We start from the raw sequence: 20,239 nt of genomic DNA on the forward strand, positions 1-20,239 counted from the left end.
GGAGAAGTCCAAGTGCTACTCCAGCTCTCGCAGGGTGAGCTGGCCAGAGCTGTTTTCCCAGGGAAGCAGCAGAAGCCAGACCAGGTTCCTGCCGAGTGGAGCCAGGGCGGCTGGAGGGGTGTATGTGCGCGCGCACGTGTGTGTGTGTGTGTGTGTGTGTGTGCATATGTGAGTGATGGGGGGTGTGGTAGCGCGCAGGCATTCAGCGCCCAGACGTGACAAATGTGCAGATGTCCCAGGAGCTGTGGACATGAGCGGCTGGCCACGGAGACACTCACCCCGTGATTTGTTGCTTTGATTCCTCAGGCCGTGACTTGGCGAGCACGACCCTCCCCGGGTACCCTCCGCACGTCCCCCCCGCCGGACAGGGCAGCTACTCTACACCGACGCTGACAGGGATGGTGCCTGGTGAGTGTGCGCTGTCGGCGTCTCCGCAGCAGGCAGCGGATGGGGTTTCGGGGGGGCATCCCCACAAACAGCCCGGGTGACCTCTGCGCTTCTGAGAAGTGGACCTGAATAAATCAGGCAGAGGTCTGCACTCTCAGCCTCTTTCTCTGCAGCAGGGCCTTCTGTGGGGCCAGCGGTGAGCTCCGGAGAAGCAGGGGGAGCCTTGACTGTCACTCACACAGTCCCTTGTTGGCCACACAGATCGCCCGAACAGAGGGGTGCGGGACCTGGCCAAAGGTTGCCCAGTCAATGCTCAGTAAGGGTCCTCCTCCATTCTCTGCCACCTAAGTTAAGTGCTTGAACACCAGGAGACCCCCTCCCCAGGCGCTCTCAGCAGCCTTACTCCTTGGGGCTGAGGACCATGTGCTCAGGACCGACAGGATGTCAGCTGATGGGTTTGTCACTTCATTCTAAGCTGAATACCCTGTGGCCACTGAAACCGTATCCCCTCGGGCCAGCAATGTGTCAGTTTCTTTAAAGACATTGGAAAGGAAGCCGCCGTGTCTCCTTCCTTTGTAGGATGCTGTGGGGAAGGACGGCACATCATAGCCGTGCTGGCTGGCTGTGTACTAAAGGGCATGAGCATAGCAGGGAAGCCCAAAGTATCATTTTTTGAAAGATGTTTAAAAACATCAGGGGAAAATTCAGGACAGGGTTGGATGTTGTGATGATTCTTTTAAGTCTCTTGCTCTAAGCCATTTACCTGGCGCCGAAGCCTCCTTCTAGCCCACCCTGGGGGTCCTGCGCAAAGAGCCCTACGCCTCTTCCAGCCTCTTCCCCAGCCGATGGCATGGGCATGTGCACCCTGGGCCCGAGGACTGGTGGGGGATGTGGACAGAACTTGAATGTGAGATTGGGTATTCACATCTACACGTGAGGCCCCGTGGGATGATGAGCGAGGCTGGGGGTGGGGAGGGAGGCGGGGCAGATCATCGCCCGGCTGGGCTTTCCCCACACAGCCAGGCCCTGGCACACACAGCAAGGAGTCCCAGGATTCTGCACTCACTCTTGGCCTTCCAGGTTGGTACAGAAATGTATTTAACAAGGTGGGAGGACAGAGCATATTTCATTTAACGGTTTGTTAGCTTGATTTATGACTTTTAAATATGAGACATATGGGAAATGGCCTCTGTGCGGGCCCTTGCCCTGGGCCTTGCCAGTGCCAGGGAGGCCTGCCAGGTTCACACCTGCAAAAAGCCTTTGCCTTTCTGCTGCAAGGAGGGGCCCACAGCAGAGCACAGGGAAGTGCTGGGCACACGGCAGACTGAGGGACCCGAACTCTTTCCCACCCCCGCCGTCAGGAGAGGGAGTCCTTTCCGCTAACGGCCCCTCACACTTAGGTAGCACTTTATAAAAGGCAAAATGCCTTCCAGGAACTCTTTATTGTTCCAACCCTGTAAAGTAGGCTGGGTAGAAATCTAATCCCCATTTTCCGAAAGGGGACGCTGAGACCCAGAGCAGTTAGGGAACTGCCCAGGGCCAGAGGGCTTGGGCCTGGGTCTTGGCCCTCCGGTTCAGCACCCTTTCCTCTGTCCCGGGCCAGCACACCTTCCTCTGTCCCGGCCGCCTCTGTGTGCTGATTCCATCAGCACAAGCTTGTCACCAATGGTGGAGGGGGAAGCAGCCGCCCCAGGCCCTCTCCTGAGGGCCCGTTAGCAGGTAAGGCCAAAGCCTCCCAACTGGCCCCGCTGGCTCCCCACTGCAGATCCCAAAGAGGCCAAGTTCAGAGAAGCAGCTGAGCTTCCTTGAGTCTATCCAAACAGAGCCTGGCCCCTGGCCTGGTGATATCTCTAGACCTAATTACTAGACTCAAGGTACAAATGGCTGGGGGCCTGGCAGAGACCCCAGTGGGAACCAGTGGTAGTTCCTTGCTTGTTAATAGCAGCAGCGGGAGTCAGGCTTGGGCAAAGGACAGTCTAACCAAACCTGCTGGCATCAGCTGGACAGGTACAATCATCGGCTCGGCCTGCTGGCGCGGTTTCCTGGCACGGAGGGAGGGCACACAATGTGGAGGGAGGACACAAACATTTTGGCAGGAAGCCCCAGGTCTGCCTCCTCCCCTCCTCCCCTCTCCTTTTCTTTTCCTTATGCTTTTTCTTCTCATACACCCCCGGCACTCATTCACTTTCAGACCTGGCGTCAGGGCTGGGACTCCATGCTTGGTAGGCACGGTCCTTAGTTCCTGTTCCTCAGTGTCCAAACTATGTCATATCTTTGGAACTCTGTTTCCAACATGATTGCTAAAACTTTTTTGGTGGGGGGAGGGGCAGGGGGAGAACACATGCGGGAGTGGAGTAGAAGCCGGGAGCTGGGAGGGGGGAGGAGAATCCCAAGCAGGCTCCATGCCCAGCGTAGACCCAATGCAGGGCTCGATCTCACGGCTGTGAGACCATGACCTGAGCCAAAATCAAGAGTTGGATGCTTAACTGACTGAGCCCCCCAGGCGCCCCACCAAATCTGCTTTATGAATGGCTTCGTGGGGCAGTGCTGGCTCACATGCACGGGCTCTGTGGAACCGTCCTCAGGGCTGGCACGAAGGAGCCCACCCTACAGGACAGCCAGTCTTGGGCCTGCCATTCAGGCATCGCACAGTCTGGCCTCAGCTTACCTTTCTGGTCAAGTCTCCCAGCCCGGACCTCTCCCTGACCTCCCCCTGGTTCCTAGCACGCCTCACACACTTACTGGTCAGCGTCACTCTCTGGCCTGTGCCCTGGGTTTAGACAACTTCCCGCCTCCACCTCCACATTGGGATCCAGGTTTGCCATTCAGGGCCAAGTGGAAACATCACCTGCCCCATGAAACCGTGCAGCGTGGCCCTCCCTGGGGGGATAGTGCTGCAGACTTGGCTTTGTTATGCCTCATGGCCCAGCCCGTGTGGCCCTGCCAGCTATGCTCCTGGATGGTGGGCTCATACACGGCAGGCGCTCTGCCTTGTCTTCTTACCCCTCACAGTCCCTGGCACATAATAGCCCTGTGGTGCGCGGTGGCTAAGGGAGGGAGGCAGGGAAATTTAATATTAAACCGTGTATTAGCTCCTGTGACAAGTCACCGAACCTTGGCTTAAAAGAATAGAAATGGATGGTCCCACGGTCTTGGAGCCCAGGGCTGTGCTCCTCTGGATGCCCACTGTGGCCTGTGGGCATTGCTCCACCTTCACACCTCCCTCTTCCTTGGAAGCATGCACGTGGCTGCATTTAGGGCCCAGCTGGATAACCCAGGGTCCTCAGCCCATCTGAAGGTCCTTAATCATTATTTACAGAGGGGACCCCCACTCCCTTTTTGTCCATATAACATTCGCAGGTTGCAGGGAGGAGGGCATGGATATACCACAACCAGTTAGAGGATTTCAACTTGGTATTTGTCCAGATTGCTGATTCACAATCTCTTAGACTGCTGAATCTGGGGGGCATTCGTTCGATTGTGGCAGTGCTGAAGGCAATGCCATTGTCATAGGCCCCCAGGGGCATGTCGATACAGTTTGTCTCTCCAAACAGAGCAAGGCTTTAGGAGATTTTTTAAAAAAATATTTGGATAATAAAAAAAAAGAAAGAAAGAAAGAAAGAAGAGGTGACTGGGTGACTCCGTTGGTTAAGCATCTGACTCTTGACTTCAGTTCAGGCTATGATCTCCTGGTTCGTGAGTTCGAGCCCCGCATTGGGCTCTGCCCTGACAGCTGGGAGCCTGCTTGGGACTCTCTCCACCCTCTCTCCCTCCCAAAATAAATATTTTTAAAAATAGGAGGTTATTTATCCTGCTTTCTTTCTTAGGGAAGACTTTCATCTGTATGGTTTGCTTTTAGGACACAGAGAGGAGGACTGCCTCCTGAGTACACTTGGGCAATTGGACTTGGGGCCCTAAAGAAAATGGGCGTTATGTTTTACCGTAAATTCCCGCTTGTGGGCTTGGGCTCCATTTCAGTCCTGATTCTGCCATCAGAGTCTTGTCTGGCATTTGTGGCTTGAGGGTACCCCCATGTCTGAAAAACAGGGCTTCTTGATCTTCTCTAATATTTGGAGATTCAGTTTCTGCAGGTCTGCAAAATCTGTACAGCCCCTTGTTGATCACCTATGTTGAATAAAGCAAAGAGGGCACATATCAGCTTAGAATGGAAACAGTTCCGTTTTATTGTTCATCAAGTCCCGGAAAATGCCAAAAGTTTTGCACCAAAGATTCCACAGTGTCCTGATGGGTATAACTAGTTGATTCCTGCCTGGAGATTCTTACATAACCCAACAGATATCGACCACCGTGTCATTTGAAACCCTTAAAATTTCTAGGCTAAGTGAGAAGGAAGGGTGTTCACTGCCCTTTGGCTTCGGAGAGTCTGAGCAGCAAGGAAAGGGCCTTTTTTAGAGGAACCAGTAAGGGACAACCCCACGTGCCACCCTCTTTGGGAGCTCTAGGCCAGGGTGCCCAGACATCCTGACTCTGTCCTGTTTGCCGTCCTTGGGCCGCAACAGACAAGAAGCCGATTGGAGGCGTTAGAAGGCGCATGGCAGGTTCCTCCTGTCCTGGACACTCTACTGGCCACGGATAGGTGTCCAGTGCTTCTTAGGTGCTGAATCAGTGAAGTCGCTCGATTAACCGATGGCTTTTATTTCCATGAGGAAGGAAGGGAGGGTGGATGGAATAGGAACCTGAGGCCAGTGAAGAGGTCTGGAACAACAACGAGAGGCAGCAGGCATAGTGCCTGCTGGACTCTGGCTGGGGAATAAGGTGCAAGTGCGGCTTCCCCTCAGCCCTCTCTGCCGCTCTCACCAGACTGGGTGCTTCACCTCCTCCGAGGGGCCTTCCCCGGAACCCCACACGACTTTCCCATTTCTAGTGTAACGAGCACCACAAAAAATATAAAGTATACATTCACCATCTTACAGATCTGGAGGTGAAGTCTGAAATGGGTCTCAGTGGGCAAAAGTCAAGGCATCCTCAGGGCTATGTTCCTCCAGGAGGCCCTGGGGCAGAATCATTGCCTTGGCTTTTCCAGTTTGCAGATGCTACCGGAGCTCCTTGCCTCGTGGCCACAGTGCTTCATCCACAAAGCTGGTGGCACGGAGCTGAATCTTCACTGTGACGCCGTCTTCTTGCTCCTCCCTCCAGCCTCCCTCTTCCACTTCTAAGGACTCATGGGACTTTATTGGACCCACCTGGATAATCCAGGTCNCCAGCTATTTAGCAATCCCCCTTTGCTCTCTAACCTTCCATGCTCCCGGGTTCCAGGGATTAGGATGCAGACCTCTTTGGTGGGGGCCCCTCAGTCTGCCTACCACACCGTCTACGCCAGGACCCCCATCGCTCCTGTCCCAAAGCATCCTGTTCTTTTCATTCATCATATGAAGCACAATTGAAGGAATTTAATTAGTGGTTTACTCCTTCCTCATCTACTTTCCCCTCAGGTGTGTGCAGTTTACAGGGGTTGCGTGGTACCCAAAGCTGTGTCATTTTGGTCACTGCTGCGTCCCGGTTAATGGCAGAGTGCCTGACCCATAATAGCACTCAGGGAATCACAGTTGAAATATATATAAAGGGGGGCTCTGGGCTGCACTGCGAGGGAGAGCGATGGTGGCCAAAGATGCTGGGGCGGCTGCGTGAGTCAGGAGGCTGAGTGGTTAGGAGCACGGACTCTGGAAGCCAGACTCCCTGGGTTTTTTTATTTTTTATTTTTATTTTTTAAATGTTTGTTTATTTTTGAGAGAGAAAGCAAGCAGGGGACAGAGAGAGAGGGAGACAGAATCCAAAGCAGGCTCCAAGCCCTGAACTGTCAGCACAGAACCCAACGTGGGGCTTGAACTCACGACCTGAGCCAAAGCCAGACACTTAGAGCCACCCAGGCGTCCCCAGATTGCCTGGTTTTGAATCATCATCCCATTTCTCACTCAGCTGTGTGACTTGGGGCAAGTTACATTGCTTCTTTGTGTCCTGGTTTCCTCCTCCTCTGTGAAATGGGGTGATGGGAATAAGAGCGAATATTAAATGATGTAATGCATGTCAATACTCTTCTTAGATTTTTGCCCAGTACATGCCATGCAAGGGTTGATGCTGATGATGATTGTTGTGAATACAGGGCTCTGAGCTGCGTGTGGTAGTGAGAGGAGACACCTAGCTGGCATGCCTAAAGCTGGCCTGACCTAGGCTGGCATCAGATTGAGGGCTCTCCAGCAGAGTTCATGGCCCATGGTGCCCATGGATCAGTTGGAGAACAGAAAAGAATCCAGTCACAGACAGGAGTGTTGCCAAGCGGGAGTGGGGGCAGACCCTGGGTGCTGCCAGCTTGGAGAAAACAAAGAGACCCCTGTGGCCGATTCAGTTGTGAAAGGTTTCCTGTTGCAGGGAGCCTTTTGGCTGGGCTGTGACAAGTGTATCCTTGGTCATCTGAGCAGGAGGAAAGGGGCACTGGGGGTGGGGCAGGGGGTGAGCCTGGTGGCTGGAGTGGGTTCACATGTGTGGAGCATGGCCCAGCTAGCCCAGCCTGGGTGGAGGAGGAGGGGGAGGCTGGTGACCGGCAAGATTAGGATTCAAGTTGTCAACTTTCAGAGGCCAAGCAGATATCCAGGCAAGGCCCTCTGCAGGTGTCAAAGCAGGTCAGGAGCACCAGAGCCAAGACCTGGCTGAGAGAGAGAGAGGGAGAGAGAGAGAGGGGATGGAGTTCCCCAAGAAAAGTGAGGAGTACCCTAGAAGAAGGGTGGCTTCACCACTGATTCACTGTGCAACTAGGCCTGGGCCCCGTGACCTGAGTCTGCTTTGCCTGCTGTTTTGGGGGGTCATTTGAAATGACGGTTGTAACATTATTGAAACACCAGCCCCGTGAAGCAGGAGATTAGGGGAGGAGGGCTTCTTTTCCCTATCCATAGCAAGCCTCTCTCTGACTTTGAGCCTCCGCTGCTGGGCAGGCCTGCTCTACGGAAGCCAGGAAGGTTTGTGGGAGTGGGGGCCCAGCACCAGGCAGGGAGGCAAAAGCCTGGATTGTGGCCTAAGTTGGCCAGGAACTCTCTGTGTGATCTGACATGCCATTTCCACCTTCTGGGCCTCATTTGGCACGTGGTCCATGGGTAGGATACTCTGCACAACTCTGTAAGTCACGGCTGGGACCAGTGAATGGGAGCCAGAGGGGTCCCTTTTCAGCCTTGTATAAAGACCCTTCCCCAGAATTAGAATAGAAGATAGGCAAATGGGCAGGTTTGGGAGAGGAGGGGCTAGCAGAAGCTATGCTCCAGGGGGACTGGAGCATCGAGGTGGGGGATTGGATCCGGGCTCCCCAAGTGCCTCCCAGGCCTAAGTATCAGGCTTGGAGTGTTTGCTCAGAGAACGAACAAATGGCCTTTGGCTTTAGCTCTTACTACTCCTTCACCCGGGCTTCCAGTGGTCCTGTGGCCTGGGTACTTCTGAAGCTCCCCCCCCACCTTTCAGAGCTCACCTTGGGCTCCCCATCGCCCACCTGTTGCTCGTTCCTGACTCTTTGCTGCCCTCTAGTGGCCTCTAGTCACTCTGCCACACCAGGAACAGAACTGACTGGGGGGACTACCAGGCACAACCGGTGTGAAACAGCAGGTGGCCAGTCATTTGTTCATTCTTCAGACTGTGGCCTGGAAGTGCCAGCCTAGGCTAGGTGTGGTGTTGCAGACACAGCCCCTGCCCTCAGGGAGCTCACAAGCTAGTTGGGGAGACGGATATAAAAAGTCATCCCTGCAGGCTATGTATGTCAGGAGCTAACATGTAGGACCGTGCTGAGGAAATGCAAAGGACGGTGCTGCTGAATTTGCTGGGGCAGTGAGGCCAGGTGGGGAAATCAGGGAAGGCTTCCCAGAGGAGGCCGCTTGGGCTGGACCTTGAAAGGTGACTTTGCAGTTTTGGGAGTTGGAAGGGTGCTGCTGGGCGGGGGACGAGCGCGTGAGGAGACACAGGACTGGAGAGCTTGGGCATCCAGCAGGAGCTGGGTGGGACCGAGACTGTGGGGTGCCGGCAAGGGCGAGAGGAAGGACAGGCCTCTCCCGGCACCCAGATGTCAGCCCCTGGAAACCCGGAGTGCGTGACGTAGTGCAGCCTTGACAGGTGGCAGATCTGGACATGAGTCAGGGTGAGGCAGCCGTGCCCTCACAGAATGGAACGTGAGGGGTCTGAGAGGTCTGATCTGGACAGTCTATATAGCTAACTCCCAGGGACCCTGCGTTGAAGTGATGCTGGTCCCGGGGAGAGCCTGATGCTCTCTTTGTTGTATTGGTGAAAGAAGAGAATTGCAAGTAAAAGACTCAGATGGAGAACGTGCCAGAAGCAATGAAGGTCCTATTGGATTTCAGAGATCTGAGTTCTGATTCCAGCTGCCAGATACTTGTAGTGTGACCTTGGGATGTGGACTTGGGGCTTCCTGCTCTCTCTTAAAGCAGGAGGCAGTGGGTGGGGAGATTGGATAAGATGCTCTCTCCGGGCCTTTCTGGTCCACCATTCGAGGGCTTCTGCATCTGTGACATCCCTGCTGCTGGCATCCTGCAGCTGGAGCCTGGCTGAGCCCTGCCACCTCTGTTCTACATGGGCGCCTTCAGGTCTGGGTCTGTGATGTGACAGGGCAGTGGCTCTGGACGACCATGTGTAATTTGATAATGACTTCTAAGGGTAGAGCTGAAGGAAGGGGGCCTCAGGACATGCTAATCCCACACACCCATCGCCTTGTCTCCACAGGGAAGCTCCTCCCCTAACACGAAGACTGACCTTCAGGGCCTCCACACCTGGGATGGGTTCTTACAGACTTTAGAATCTAGACTTTTAGGGCAAATTTTAGAAGCGGCAAAGGCCACTGTGATTTATTCCATCTTTTAAAAAAGTTTTTTAAATGTTTATTTTTGAGAGAGACAGAGTGCAAGCAAGGGAGGGGCAAAGAGAGAGAGGGAGACACAGAATCTGAAGCAGGCTCCAGGCTCTAAACTGTCAGCACAGAGCCCGACGTGGGGCTAGAACTCACGAACTGCAAGATCATGACCTGAGCCGAAGTCGGATTCTTAACCGACTGGGCCACCCAGGTGCCCCTCACTCCATCTCAACAGAGTGTCCTTTTGGGGATCATGGGGAGTGGAGGAGGGAACACATCCCAGGCCTTTCTCACATGGCCTGTGACAGGAACAGGTGAGAAGTCAAATCCTAGCTGTGGAAGAGGGCCCTGCCCAGAGCCAGGAGCTCACTGGCTGACTAGGAAATGTCCAGCACTGGGCAGCTTGGAGCAAGAGTTGAGGACATCTCACCTCCTCTGGCTACTCTGTGTCTTATGTGCTTGTTAGCTTTCCCTGTCTCTGCTCCTTCTGACGGCGACTACTGAAAGGCAGTCATGAGTACAGGAAGCCGTATGTCTGGGCTCCTGGTTTTTAGTTTCTCTCTCATGTGCCTCAAGTGTTTTTTTTTAAACAAACAGGCAAACCAAAAATTGGATTATGAGGCCTTTTTAGGAAATGGGGGAATACGATCAGGATTTGCTTTGGATGAAATGGAAGTATTTGGAGCACATCTGAGCAGTGTGTGGCATTTCCCGCCCTCAGAGCCTGGGTTCCCAGGCTGGTGCAGAGGCAGTGCAGGTGCACAGCCCCAGAGTGTGGGTGTCCTGAGGAGAAGGGGTGGCCTCGCTGGGCCTGGGGGCTTCATCCTCCTACGTCCTGATGGCCGAGCCAGATGCTAGGAGATACACCCTTAGGCCTGGACAAGGGCTGCAGCTCATGAAGGCGCAGACCCTCCGAGAACGGCGGGGGGGGGGGGGGGGGGGGGGGGCATCCCNCCGAGCCCCTGGGATTTTACACCACTCTGTTCCATCGCCTCCCAGTATCACTTCCTGCCTGAAGGTCTGCCAAGAGGGCTGGGTGACAGTTCTCTCTGGTTAAGGGGTTGAGTCCTGGTTAGGGTCAAATGAGGAAAAGGTGCTTTGGGTCCAGCTCAGCTGGGTGGGCAAGGAGGGAGGGGGGCCCTCTTGGAAGGGCTCTGCATGCAGAAGCCAGCGCCCCACAGTGTCCAGGGCTCAAGCCCCCTAGCTGTCCACCCATTTGAAACTCAGGGCCCAGCCCACTTTTTCCAGCTAACTTTCCTTTTAGTTTTTATGACATTATCTGTGAGTGAATCTTAGCCCCAATCAGACTTAAGCTCCTGAAGGAGGCTGACATCTTAGCCGGGACTTCCCACAGCACAGTATTGGGGATGCAGGGTCCCTAAGAGGCCCTGGGCTAAGGGCCTAAGACTTTTTCGGGAAATTACAACAATATGAGGCCTGACCAAGATTGTTTTTGCTTCTGACATTCAAAAAGGAAGCTGGAAAACTGGCATTAATAAACGTTCAGTTTAAGGTCTGCGACTTGTAACATTATGTTAACTTCATTAACTATTAAATTTAGTACTCATAAAAATTTCATGACTTTGAAAATAATTTTTAAGTTAGATTTTTCTCACTTTGCAAGAAGTCTCTAGTCTGTACCTTGATTGCTGAGAAATCGTAGCCGCCCATATATAAGATAAATGACTTGTGGCCAAATAATTTCAAAAGCAGAATTATAAAGTAAGCCGTTCATATTATTAGAGTGAAAAGTATCATTATCGTGGTACCTCTATGTGTGAAGTGCTGTAGGGTGGGTTGGGGACGGGCCTCTAGAGGAAGGCACTTGGTCGGGGAAGCAGAGGCATGAGACCCTGGTCTCCTGCTGAGCCGTATTGAACATAAAAAATACTGGTGGGCCTCGAGCTGATCATGTTGCAGCAGCCATCCATCCATCCATCCATCCATCCATCCATCCATCCATCCTTTTTTTCTTCCCTCCCTCGTCCCTCTCTCCCTCCCTTCTAACATGTATTGACTATCTGCACATCCTAAGTGTGAGCCTAGGGATATAAAGGCCTATAAAGGTGAATGCCGTGACCCTTGTCCATGAAATGCTCTTCGTCTACAGTGCAGGTGGGCAAGTCCCTAAGGGTCTAGGGGGACACATGTGGTAACCAGTAAACTCAGAGACTCTGGGAGCACAGAGAAGTGGGGCGCAGCCTAGACGGGGGATGTCAGGCATGGAGGGCTCCAGAATTTTTCTGTAGGAGGGTTGGAGTGCACGTGACTGAAGCTGTTTTTGCAGAGTTTCACTAAACTTGTGAAATACTGTCCACATCAAAGAACGTAAGAGGCTAGAGGTGTGGCTAACCCTGGGTCAGGGGAGAGATCTAGGAAGAGAGGAGTCTCTGGCTTGGCTTGGCTCTGGGGAGGACGCCTGTGTTAGCCAGCGGGAGGTGGAGTGGACGGAGAAAATGAGTGGGTCACAGGTGGGGGGGTCAGTGAAGACAACAGGTATGCCCTGCTTCTCCATGCCCGAGGGGCCCTCCCCAAGCCAGAGTCAGCCTGCTGGGGGCCATCTTCCTGCCTTGGATTTGCTGGAATCTGCAGGCTGCACGTACAAGACCTCGTCAGCTGTCAGCCCTCAGCTGGCTTGACCACCCTCTCCAAGCCTGTGAGTCACTCCACCTGGGACTTCTCTCCAGAGAACTTCTGACAGTGCTCGGAGCCTTTGGGGGCAGGGAAAGCCAGTGGGGCTTGGCTCCTGCCCTCCGAAAGTCTTCTTCATGAGGCCAAATTGCTTATGTCCGGAAGCTAATTCCCGCCAGCAAGCCTCCCCGCCAGCCTGTGTGGTGGTATAAAAGGAGCCCTGTCTGTTATCCCTAGTTGCAGTTTGAAAGCACCTTGTGAGGCTGGAGTGCAAAGACCCACTTCAGAAGCATGCTAGCTGAGCTCAGAGAGGTAGCATGCCTTGCCAGAGGCACACAGCCCACAGGAGAGCAGCACTCATGTCTCAAGTTCACCCAGCTCATGGAGAGTGAGAAGGAATGGGCTCTGGGCCCAGGAGACGGCTGTGGTTTCCCTGGTGGTCTGTCAGGGCTGTGGCTGCCCTTCCTGACCCAGAGACCTTTTTATGGTCCAGAAGAGGCTCTTCCCAACTGGGACACTAGGAAGCCACACTTCAGAGTCCAGTACATTCCCTCCTACTCCTCGTCTTCCCCTGCTCATGTTTGACCCATCCTCCTAGACCGCAAGTCAGATGCTCTGCTCTGTCTTATAAGGAAGCCTGCTACCCCCGACCCCCACCCCTGGGCCTCACCTCTCCCTCGAGCACACCCCATGGCACTGCCCGTGGTCTGCCTCCTCAGAGCTGTGGTGACCGAGGGCTCTCATCTCCCGGTGGCTCTGTCTTGGAATCCTCCACCTACACGGTCCCTGAACATAGTAGGCATTCAGTGGATATGGGTGGAATTCATTTGAATTGGGCACATGCCCCTCCCTACCTTGTCCGACCAGAGTCAGGGGCTTAGGGCCCAACTGCGTGTAATTAAACAGAGCTTCAGCCTGACTTGCGTGCCCCCACTCTTTCTTCCAATATTTGCTCTGGCTCCTCGCTGGAAGACGCTGAGACAATGGCCCTTGTTACCCTCTGTTTGAGTTATTTATTTTTTTCACTTTTCCCTCCTTCCCCTCTCAGGGGACTTGCCTCTCGCCCTCATCCCTCATGTTTTCCCTTTCACTTGACTGTCACTCTCATTGTCCTCCCGGGGCCGGGAACGCGGGGTGACAGGCAAGGGGAGCCCAACCGGGCCGGGGAGGCTGGAAATATAGTCATTAATGGGACCCGCGAAGCCCAGATGTCCTCCCTGAATGCGGGTAATTTGTTTTTAATGAAAAACCACGCGGTGACCCTGAACAAATGAATTTTCTTTATAAGGAGTCTATGTGCAACGGCACAAATAAAGGGCCCAGATCAGGGAGACTTAGATCCAGGATTGAAAAAAAAGAGAAAGAAAGAGGGAAGGAGTAGAAAAGAGAGCAAGAGAGATAAAAGAGGGAGGAAGGGAAATTTTAGAATGACAACTGTGTTATCATGTCCTTTTGTCTAAAGAGCAATCCCAGGTCACAAACGCCTTGGGCATTGTCCTGCCAGAGCGGGATGCGTGACAGTTGTGGCCATTTTGAGGTCTTGTCCACAACAATGCGAAGAATACGAACCACCATCTGGACAGATCTTTACAATTTACAGGCCTCTTTCGTGCATTATCTCAAAGGATCCGTACCACAGTGTTAGGAGGGCACAGTTCATAGCCCCATTTGACAGAGGTGAAAACTGAGGCTCAGGACAAGTGGTTTGCATACGGTCACACGGCTAGCAAGTGGGCCAGTCCAGATGACAAGGGAAGGACTTTGCAGTTTGGTGTTTGACTCTCAGAAACACTGTGTTAGAAATCGCTTTTCGAGAAGGGCGCACATGAGCAGATCTAGGTAAGGGGAGGTACCGTGTCTGTACCCGGGAGTCTTGGAGGGAAGCAAATCCCCACAGTCCCTGGAACTTTCCATCAGGGCTTTGTCTGTGTGCAGCACTCTGGGTAGGGAATTTCTGGAAACAGAACTCCCCAGGAAGAAGCCAGAGACACCTGGGGAAATGGCTGCAAGGGAACGGAACCTGGAGACCAGCCAGGTATCATCCGCCATTACCTAGGACCTTGTGGTGGGGTGTGCAGCAGGTAACGGGGGGCAGCAGCAAAGGCAGTGATTCAGTGGGAGCCCGCCCTTGGCTTTGGGGGAATGTGCATGTAGGAAAAGCACTGAAGGCAGTCAGCACAGGCCTGGACTGGGGAGCGTTTCTGTGGTGTGGGCAGGGGTCTGTGCTAACACAGAGGATTGGTCATTCTGTAGCTACAACTCCCGCTGTCACGGATGGACAGAGCTGCACTACTCGGCCTTAGAAATCAGCCTGCCAGGGTGCCGATGCGGTTGAGGAAAGCACCTGCTCAGGGCCACACAGCAAATCAGAGGGCGAGCCAGGCTCTTTACCGTGGTAGTGGCCTGCCCCGCAGTTCCCACTGAGGAAGTACTAAAGCCCTCCCCACCTTTCAGTTCTTCCCTGAAGCAGTGAAAAGAAGGCATTTTGTCTCCTGACCTCAGGCACGCCTGGTATTCCTGGGGTGGGCCCGGGATGACCTGGCTTCTAGAACAACTCAAAGCAGGACTCTCACCTACTTCCGCCTTGTAGCGTTCTTCCTGAACCCACCTCTTCCCCCCCACCCCCACCCCCCGGCCCTGGGACCGGGCCGGCTGCAAGAGCATCTCCTGGGATGCAGACCATCCCGTCCCTGTCCCTGGGCCCATCGATCCGAGCGGCTGCCTGGGACGTGTAGGCCAGGNTCTTTTCCTGGGTTCAGTTTCCCTCTGGAAGTGGTGACCCAATTAGAAAATCAGACAAATAGAAAAATCTGGCCACGACCCCGGCTGAGGTTATAAAGTCTCTGCTCACATTTAGGTCTCTGCCTCTGCTGCTCTCCTGTGAGTCCCGGCCAGCTCAGGCTTCCCTGGCCACCCGGAGCAGACCTTCCTCAGTGTCATGCTCCTCTGTAATTGATACTTTAGTCCCCACTGACTTCCAAAGTGGATTTGAGACAGCTTCTTGACCTTCTAGTAGCATCGGCCCACTCCTGAAATCCCCGTTATACAATAGGTGGGTGTCGTGTAGAGGCCCAGGAGCGAGGCTGCAGTGCCCGCCCCCCTCCTGTGAGCAGATTGCTCCTTGACAGGGTCCCACCATCGAGCCCGTGCTTTGTGCCCAGCTCTGCACCTGGAGTTGCCCACGCTTCGCTGCCGGCGCAGGGAGCTCACTTTCTTGGAAACAGTTTCTGTCTGGATGTGCTCCAGAACACGCTTCCAAAAACATACTTTTAATCAAAAAGAAGATCACCAGAAAAACTGGGACAAATTGTGATTTTTTTTTGTGTGTGTGACAGCGGACGATTATAAATGCCAGGAGGGGTTGCCAGTTGGCAAATAAACTCCTCTGGCGAGGTCTTTGATTAATCACACAGCCAGCGAGCTGACTGGGAGGGGTCTCTTAATGGTCCTCAATGGTGGGATAAGTTCTGGTCTTCCTTTTCCTCCCTCCCTTCCTCCTTCCCTCCCTGCCTTCCTCCCTGCCTTCCTCCCTGCCTTCCTCCCTGCCTCCCTTCCTCCCTTCCTCCCTTCCTTCCTTCCTTCCTTCATCTGACAATCCCTCAGCTCTTCCTGGGTGCTGAGCCCGGCTCACAGAGTGGGAGCAGAAATAATTGAATTTCCCAAGTCCAGTTTGTGGGGCACATCACCCATGTTGCCTACTCACAATGGAAAGAAACCAGCTCGATTGTGGCAGGTTTCTGCCATCACCAGGCCCAGAGACCAAGCAGGGACCCCAAGGTGGGTTGGGGGGGTGGGTAGTCAGGAGAGGTTTGTGGGGGGGGCAGGAACCAGGGCTCGCCTGCTGACAGGAAGGGACGCTCTGGCCTGTGGCCAGCTGACCCTGGGCCTCCCCAGGAGGGCTCCAAGGGAAGCCTGGTCCCTGGAAATCTTCAGCCATGAAGTGGGTGCCAGACCCATGTGTACAAACAGGGAACTCAGTATTTAGGAGTGGGGAGGAGCAGGGAGCTGCCCTGAATGGCTGCCCGCTTTGGAAATTTCTATGCATTTGTAATAACAAAATTACCATAATTTGCTCGTTAACGCAGCTAGATCAGTCAAGCATTGTTCCATCGCGGGCAGGGAGGCCGTGGCGCCTCTCTCTGCACACTCTACACACCCCAGCCAGCCTGGCAGCCCGTTAGAGTGCTGGAAATTAGCATGCAAATGGTCCTAATTCGGTGGGCGAGCTGTCAGGCAGCGCCTCTCCGGCCTCGTCTCTGTGAAGGCCCTGACAGCCTGGCTCCAGCGCAGGCCCACCCTCCTCGCTCCAGCCAGGAGGGGCTCCGAGGGGCACCTCCAGACTGACAGCTCAGCGGCCTCCCTCCCTCCGTCAGCGCCATCAGGCCTGGCGGCGGGCCCCCCTGGGAGCAGGCAGGGCCTGCCACCATGCTGGCTGGCCGAAGGAGGCAAGTAGGCAGGTGGGCTGGTCGGGGAGGCTGGCCAGGGCTCGGGTTCCCCCAGCCTGGGCTGGACCGGGGCCCTGGGAGAGAGCGAGGGTGGAGCTGTGGCCCCCTGACTCGGGGCCCGGTTGGGACACAGGGACCCTTGCTGTTGGTGCGTCCTGAGGGTGGGGGACTCTGGGGCACCTTCTCCCACATGCATATCCGCAAGGAGCAACTTCAGATCTGGCCTTGCTGTCCTTTCTTTGTCTTCCCGGTCTGACTTAACACAGGACTCCCCCTCCCCCACACCCGGAACATGTCTGCAAATTCTGCATGGAATTCCTCCAGCCATGTTGGAGAATCGGGGGAGGCTAAGAAGGTGTGTGCTTTGGGCAGAATGTCCTAGAGCAGGACTCCCCACCCTTGGGCCTCAGTCCTGCCTCCAGGTTTACCAGCCTTTGGGGCAAGTCACCTTCCCCTTTCTGGACCTCAGTCTCTGTGTCTTTATAGTGGGGGCATCTTTATGCTTTTCCCCTCGGGGGCTGTCATGAGGTTAAGAGAGAGGAAGAAGGCCCTGCTGCGTAGCAGGAGCTGATGTGTACTGGGAACCTCTGTGTGCCGCTCACTTCCCAACCTGCTTGCCCTTCGCAGTAACCCCCCAGGCTGGTGTTGATCGTACCCTGTTTCACAGAGGAGGAGGCTGAGGCCTCAGCTCATACAGAGCAACTTGCCCAAGTGGCAGGGCCAGGACAGAGCCATCTTGCTTGCTCCAGAGTCCTTCCAACAGGAGAACGTGCAGGGCCCTGAGAGCCGGATCTACTGCTGAGAAGAGCCCCGGGACACCTGCTTGCAGGTGACTTGTGCTCTTACAGGGTTTGGCACATCCTTAGCACTAAATAAATGTGTGAAAGAAGAAAACCCAGGTGGGCCCAGGTGGGACCGTCTCTGGGATCCACGGTATCCGTCCTTCTGTTCCCCTCCTGAATGAAGAAGCTACTGCAAGAGAAAGAGGGGAGCCACAAGGCTTGTCTTGAAGTTCCCTCACGCCGTTTCTCAAGAGCTTGCTCCTTCTCCCCATCAGCCAGATGCAGCCCCGTGCCAAACTGCAGGGTTTGGTGACTGGACAGTGGGATGGATTTCAGTCCATCAGCTTGTAGCTCCTATGCAGTGAACAACCTACTCATCCTTACATGCTGCTTGCTCCTTTGTCTGTTTTTAAAGGAATCTTACTGGGCTTTTTTGAGCTTTCAGGTAGACACAGAGGTAAGAGAGACCCTGAGAAATCCAAAACCCCAGCTGGCTCCTGGCTGTCTGGGGGTCAGAAGCAGGCTCATGAGCTTGAGTCCCTGCTGCATCCCAGCACCACCCACTGCTCAGCATAGAGCCTGGCACACAGCAGATGCTCAGTAAAGGTTTAGAAGCCACGTTTAATAACACGTGGACCAAGAGAGAAAAACAAAGATGAAAACATGCGCCGGGGTGAACTCAAAGTCATCCAGCCTGTGTACCTCAGGCCTAACACCTTCAGCCAGCTGTGACTTTCATTTACATGTGGTTTTTTCTTTCCACCCAGTCTTTGGTTTGTTTATTTGGGCCTCATGGCACAAGCCTGATGGAACTTTAGGCTCGATGTACCAATCTCTCAATAGTTGCTGTTGGGCTCTTGACAAGAACCAGTCCTTTCAACCACAGGGTCTCAGGCACTAGGACAGTTCAGGGGTGCACTCACTCCCACCCCAGAGGGCCACCCTGGAGACTTGCTAAATTCCCTGGATGAGCCCGGATGGATGCTTGCAAACTGCTTTTCTGCTCTAGGGAGAATTGCCCAGGCTCCCCCTAGTGGAGAATCGGGGTGCAACGCCCTGCTGCATTCCTGGTATGTGGCGGGACAGGGCAAGAATGCCTCCTGCCACCATAGCCTTTCTTAGTTCACCCACATTTGGCACGTGCATACTCTCCAGGAATCCTTGTCACAACCCTGTGGGTACCCTTGGTTATCACTTTTGTTAGAGACTCAGTGAGCGGAAGGGGCTGGCCCAAGGTCATATAGAGCCAGGTGCTTTCCTTGCACCCAACAGCCCACATCTGGCCTTATTCCATGAGTGTCCTTGGCTTTGGCCAGCTGACCATCTGCTTGCATGACCACACAGCCTGGCCCTTCTCGACCTCGTGGCCTTAGACCCCAAGTGGCCAGAAGGGCCCACTCTGTGGCTAAGTCAGTCTTGCAGTACATTTGCAGTAGCCTCCTTGCCAGCCTCCCCACTGCCAACGTTGCCCCTTTAGTCCATTCCCAACACGGCAGCCAGAGCAAACCATTACAGTCTGAGTCAGGACGTGTCCCTGTTTTGCTCACTGAGAGTAGAAGCCAAAATCCTTATATCACCTCTCCCTCCCCACTTCCCTCCTTCACCTCACCTTCTGTCCCCGGCCCTGTATGGTGCTTCTCCCCTCCCGCCATACAGACCTCCTCACTGCTCTTCCAACATACCACCTGTGCTCCTGCCTCAGGGCCTTTGTACTTGCTGTTCCCTCTGCTCTTCCTACAGCTATTCACATAGCTAGTTCTCACTTCCTTCAGCTTGTTATTCAAAAGTCACCTTTTTGGTGAAGCCATCTCTACCCACGCTAAAGTTTTACCACTTAATGCTTTTCCCATAACACATGCTATGTGCTGTAGTTTTACTTATTTGTTTTGTTTATTGTCTGTTTGTAGCATAGAATACGGGCCCTGTGAGGGCAGGGTCTTCTGTCTGTGTTGTTCATGGCTGTTTCCGCAGTGCCTGGAAAAGTGCTGGGTATTTAGTAGGTACTCCGTCAATAGCCGAGGAATAAGTCAGTGGGTAAATAGACTACCTGCTGTGTGCCTCCCGTCAAGGTCAATACAGACCGGGTCTTCCCAGCACACCAGTGGTGCTCCCCCGCCTAGCCCTGCATTTGCCCCCTTAGGAGGCTTCTCAACTCCTCCTTCCTTGGCCCCCAAAGATCTCTCCCCTCTTCTGTCCCCCCAAGTTGTTCCCCACAAAAGACGTCTCTTAGCCAGGTCCGTGGGCTGGTCACAGAGGGCACAGGTGAACATGTCAGTTGAATTTAAGAAAGAAGAGGTCTCCATCAGCACAGCCAACTTCAGAGCTGACCCACTCACTACACTTCTGGGGAAACTGAGGCCTTAACTGAGTTTGTGGTCCTTGGAGTTGTGAGGACTGGCCTGAGGGGTAGTCCTGATTCAGCTCCCCCATAGAACATGCGCCGTATTAGCTTCCTGAGTGATGGTGGTGGCTGCCCAGTGACCTGCTTGGAGTTCAGCCACACCAGCCGATGCTTCGTAGTGCTCTTAGAGGTTGGCCTCCTTAGGACCTGGGGACTAGACGCTGGTGTGATGGAGTGAGCCCGGAAGCCCTCCCAGGCAGAAAAGTGACCAAGGATGTGAAGGAGCTGAATGGCCCCTCAGAGCCCTGGCTTTGGCTTCATTCTTACCCCTGACTCTGACAGCAAAGCTCCCTCCCCCTCTCCAAGCCTAGCCTACCTCTCTGGATCCCTGCATGGGTCCCCACCCACCCAGGACCCATGTAATTTATGTGTATGTTTCCCCCTCCTGCAGACTGTGGGCTCCTGGTGGGCAGGGACCGTGTCTGATTCATCTCTGCCTCCCCAGGCCCCAGGCCCTGCGTGCTGGGGGCAGGAAAGGTGTGTGGAATTGAGTGGATTCCTCCGGGCACTGTGGTGCTCAGGGCCTCTGCGCTACTGAGTTCCCAGTGCACAGCAAAGACCACGCGTCGTGGTAGTAATTGTGAAGGTAAATCTTGGCTGGTCTCCTCGCAAACACTTGGTGAGGCATTCCATAAATATGTCAGCAGCAGCATTAAAATTTGATGGCAGACGGCGCAGGTCGGGACTAGCACTGTGACTTCCCAGCAAGGTATGACACCATCACCTCCCTCTCATT

The 20,239-nt window shown here is 54.2% G+C and overlaps 1 protein-coding gene across 1 annotated transcript in view; it reads left to right on the forward strand.

The window, feature by feature from the left end:
- Window positions 1-20,239, forward strand: part of PAX5 (paired box 5) — a 186,165-nt gene that overhangs the window by 147,209 nt on the left and 18,717 nt on the right. The window contains exon 8 of the mRNA XM_077756170.1: window positions 307-408. Coding sequence (XP_077612296.1) covers window positions 307-408 — 102 coding nt within the window. The remainder of the gene's footprint in view (window positions 1-306; window positions 409-20,239) is intronic.

The sequence above is a fragment of the Crocuta crocuta genome, unplaced genomic scaffold (assembly GCF_008692635.1).
Source record: "Crocuta crocuta isolate KB4526 unplaced genomic scaffold, BGI_CrCroc_1.0 scaffold431, whole genome shotgun sequence".
Lineage (NCBI taxonomy): Eukaryota > Metazoa > Chordata > Mammalia > Carnivora > Hyaenidae > Crocuta > Crocuta crocuta.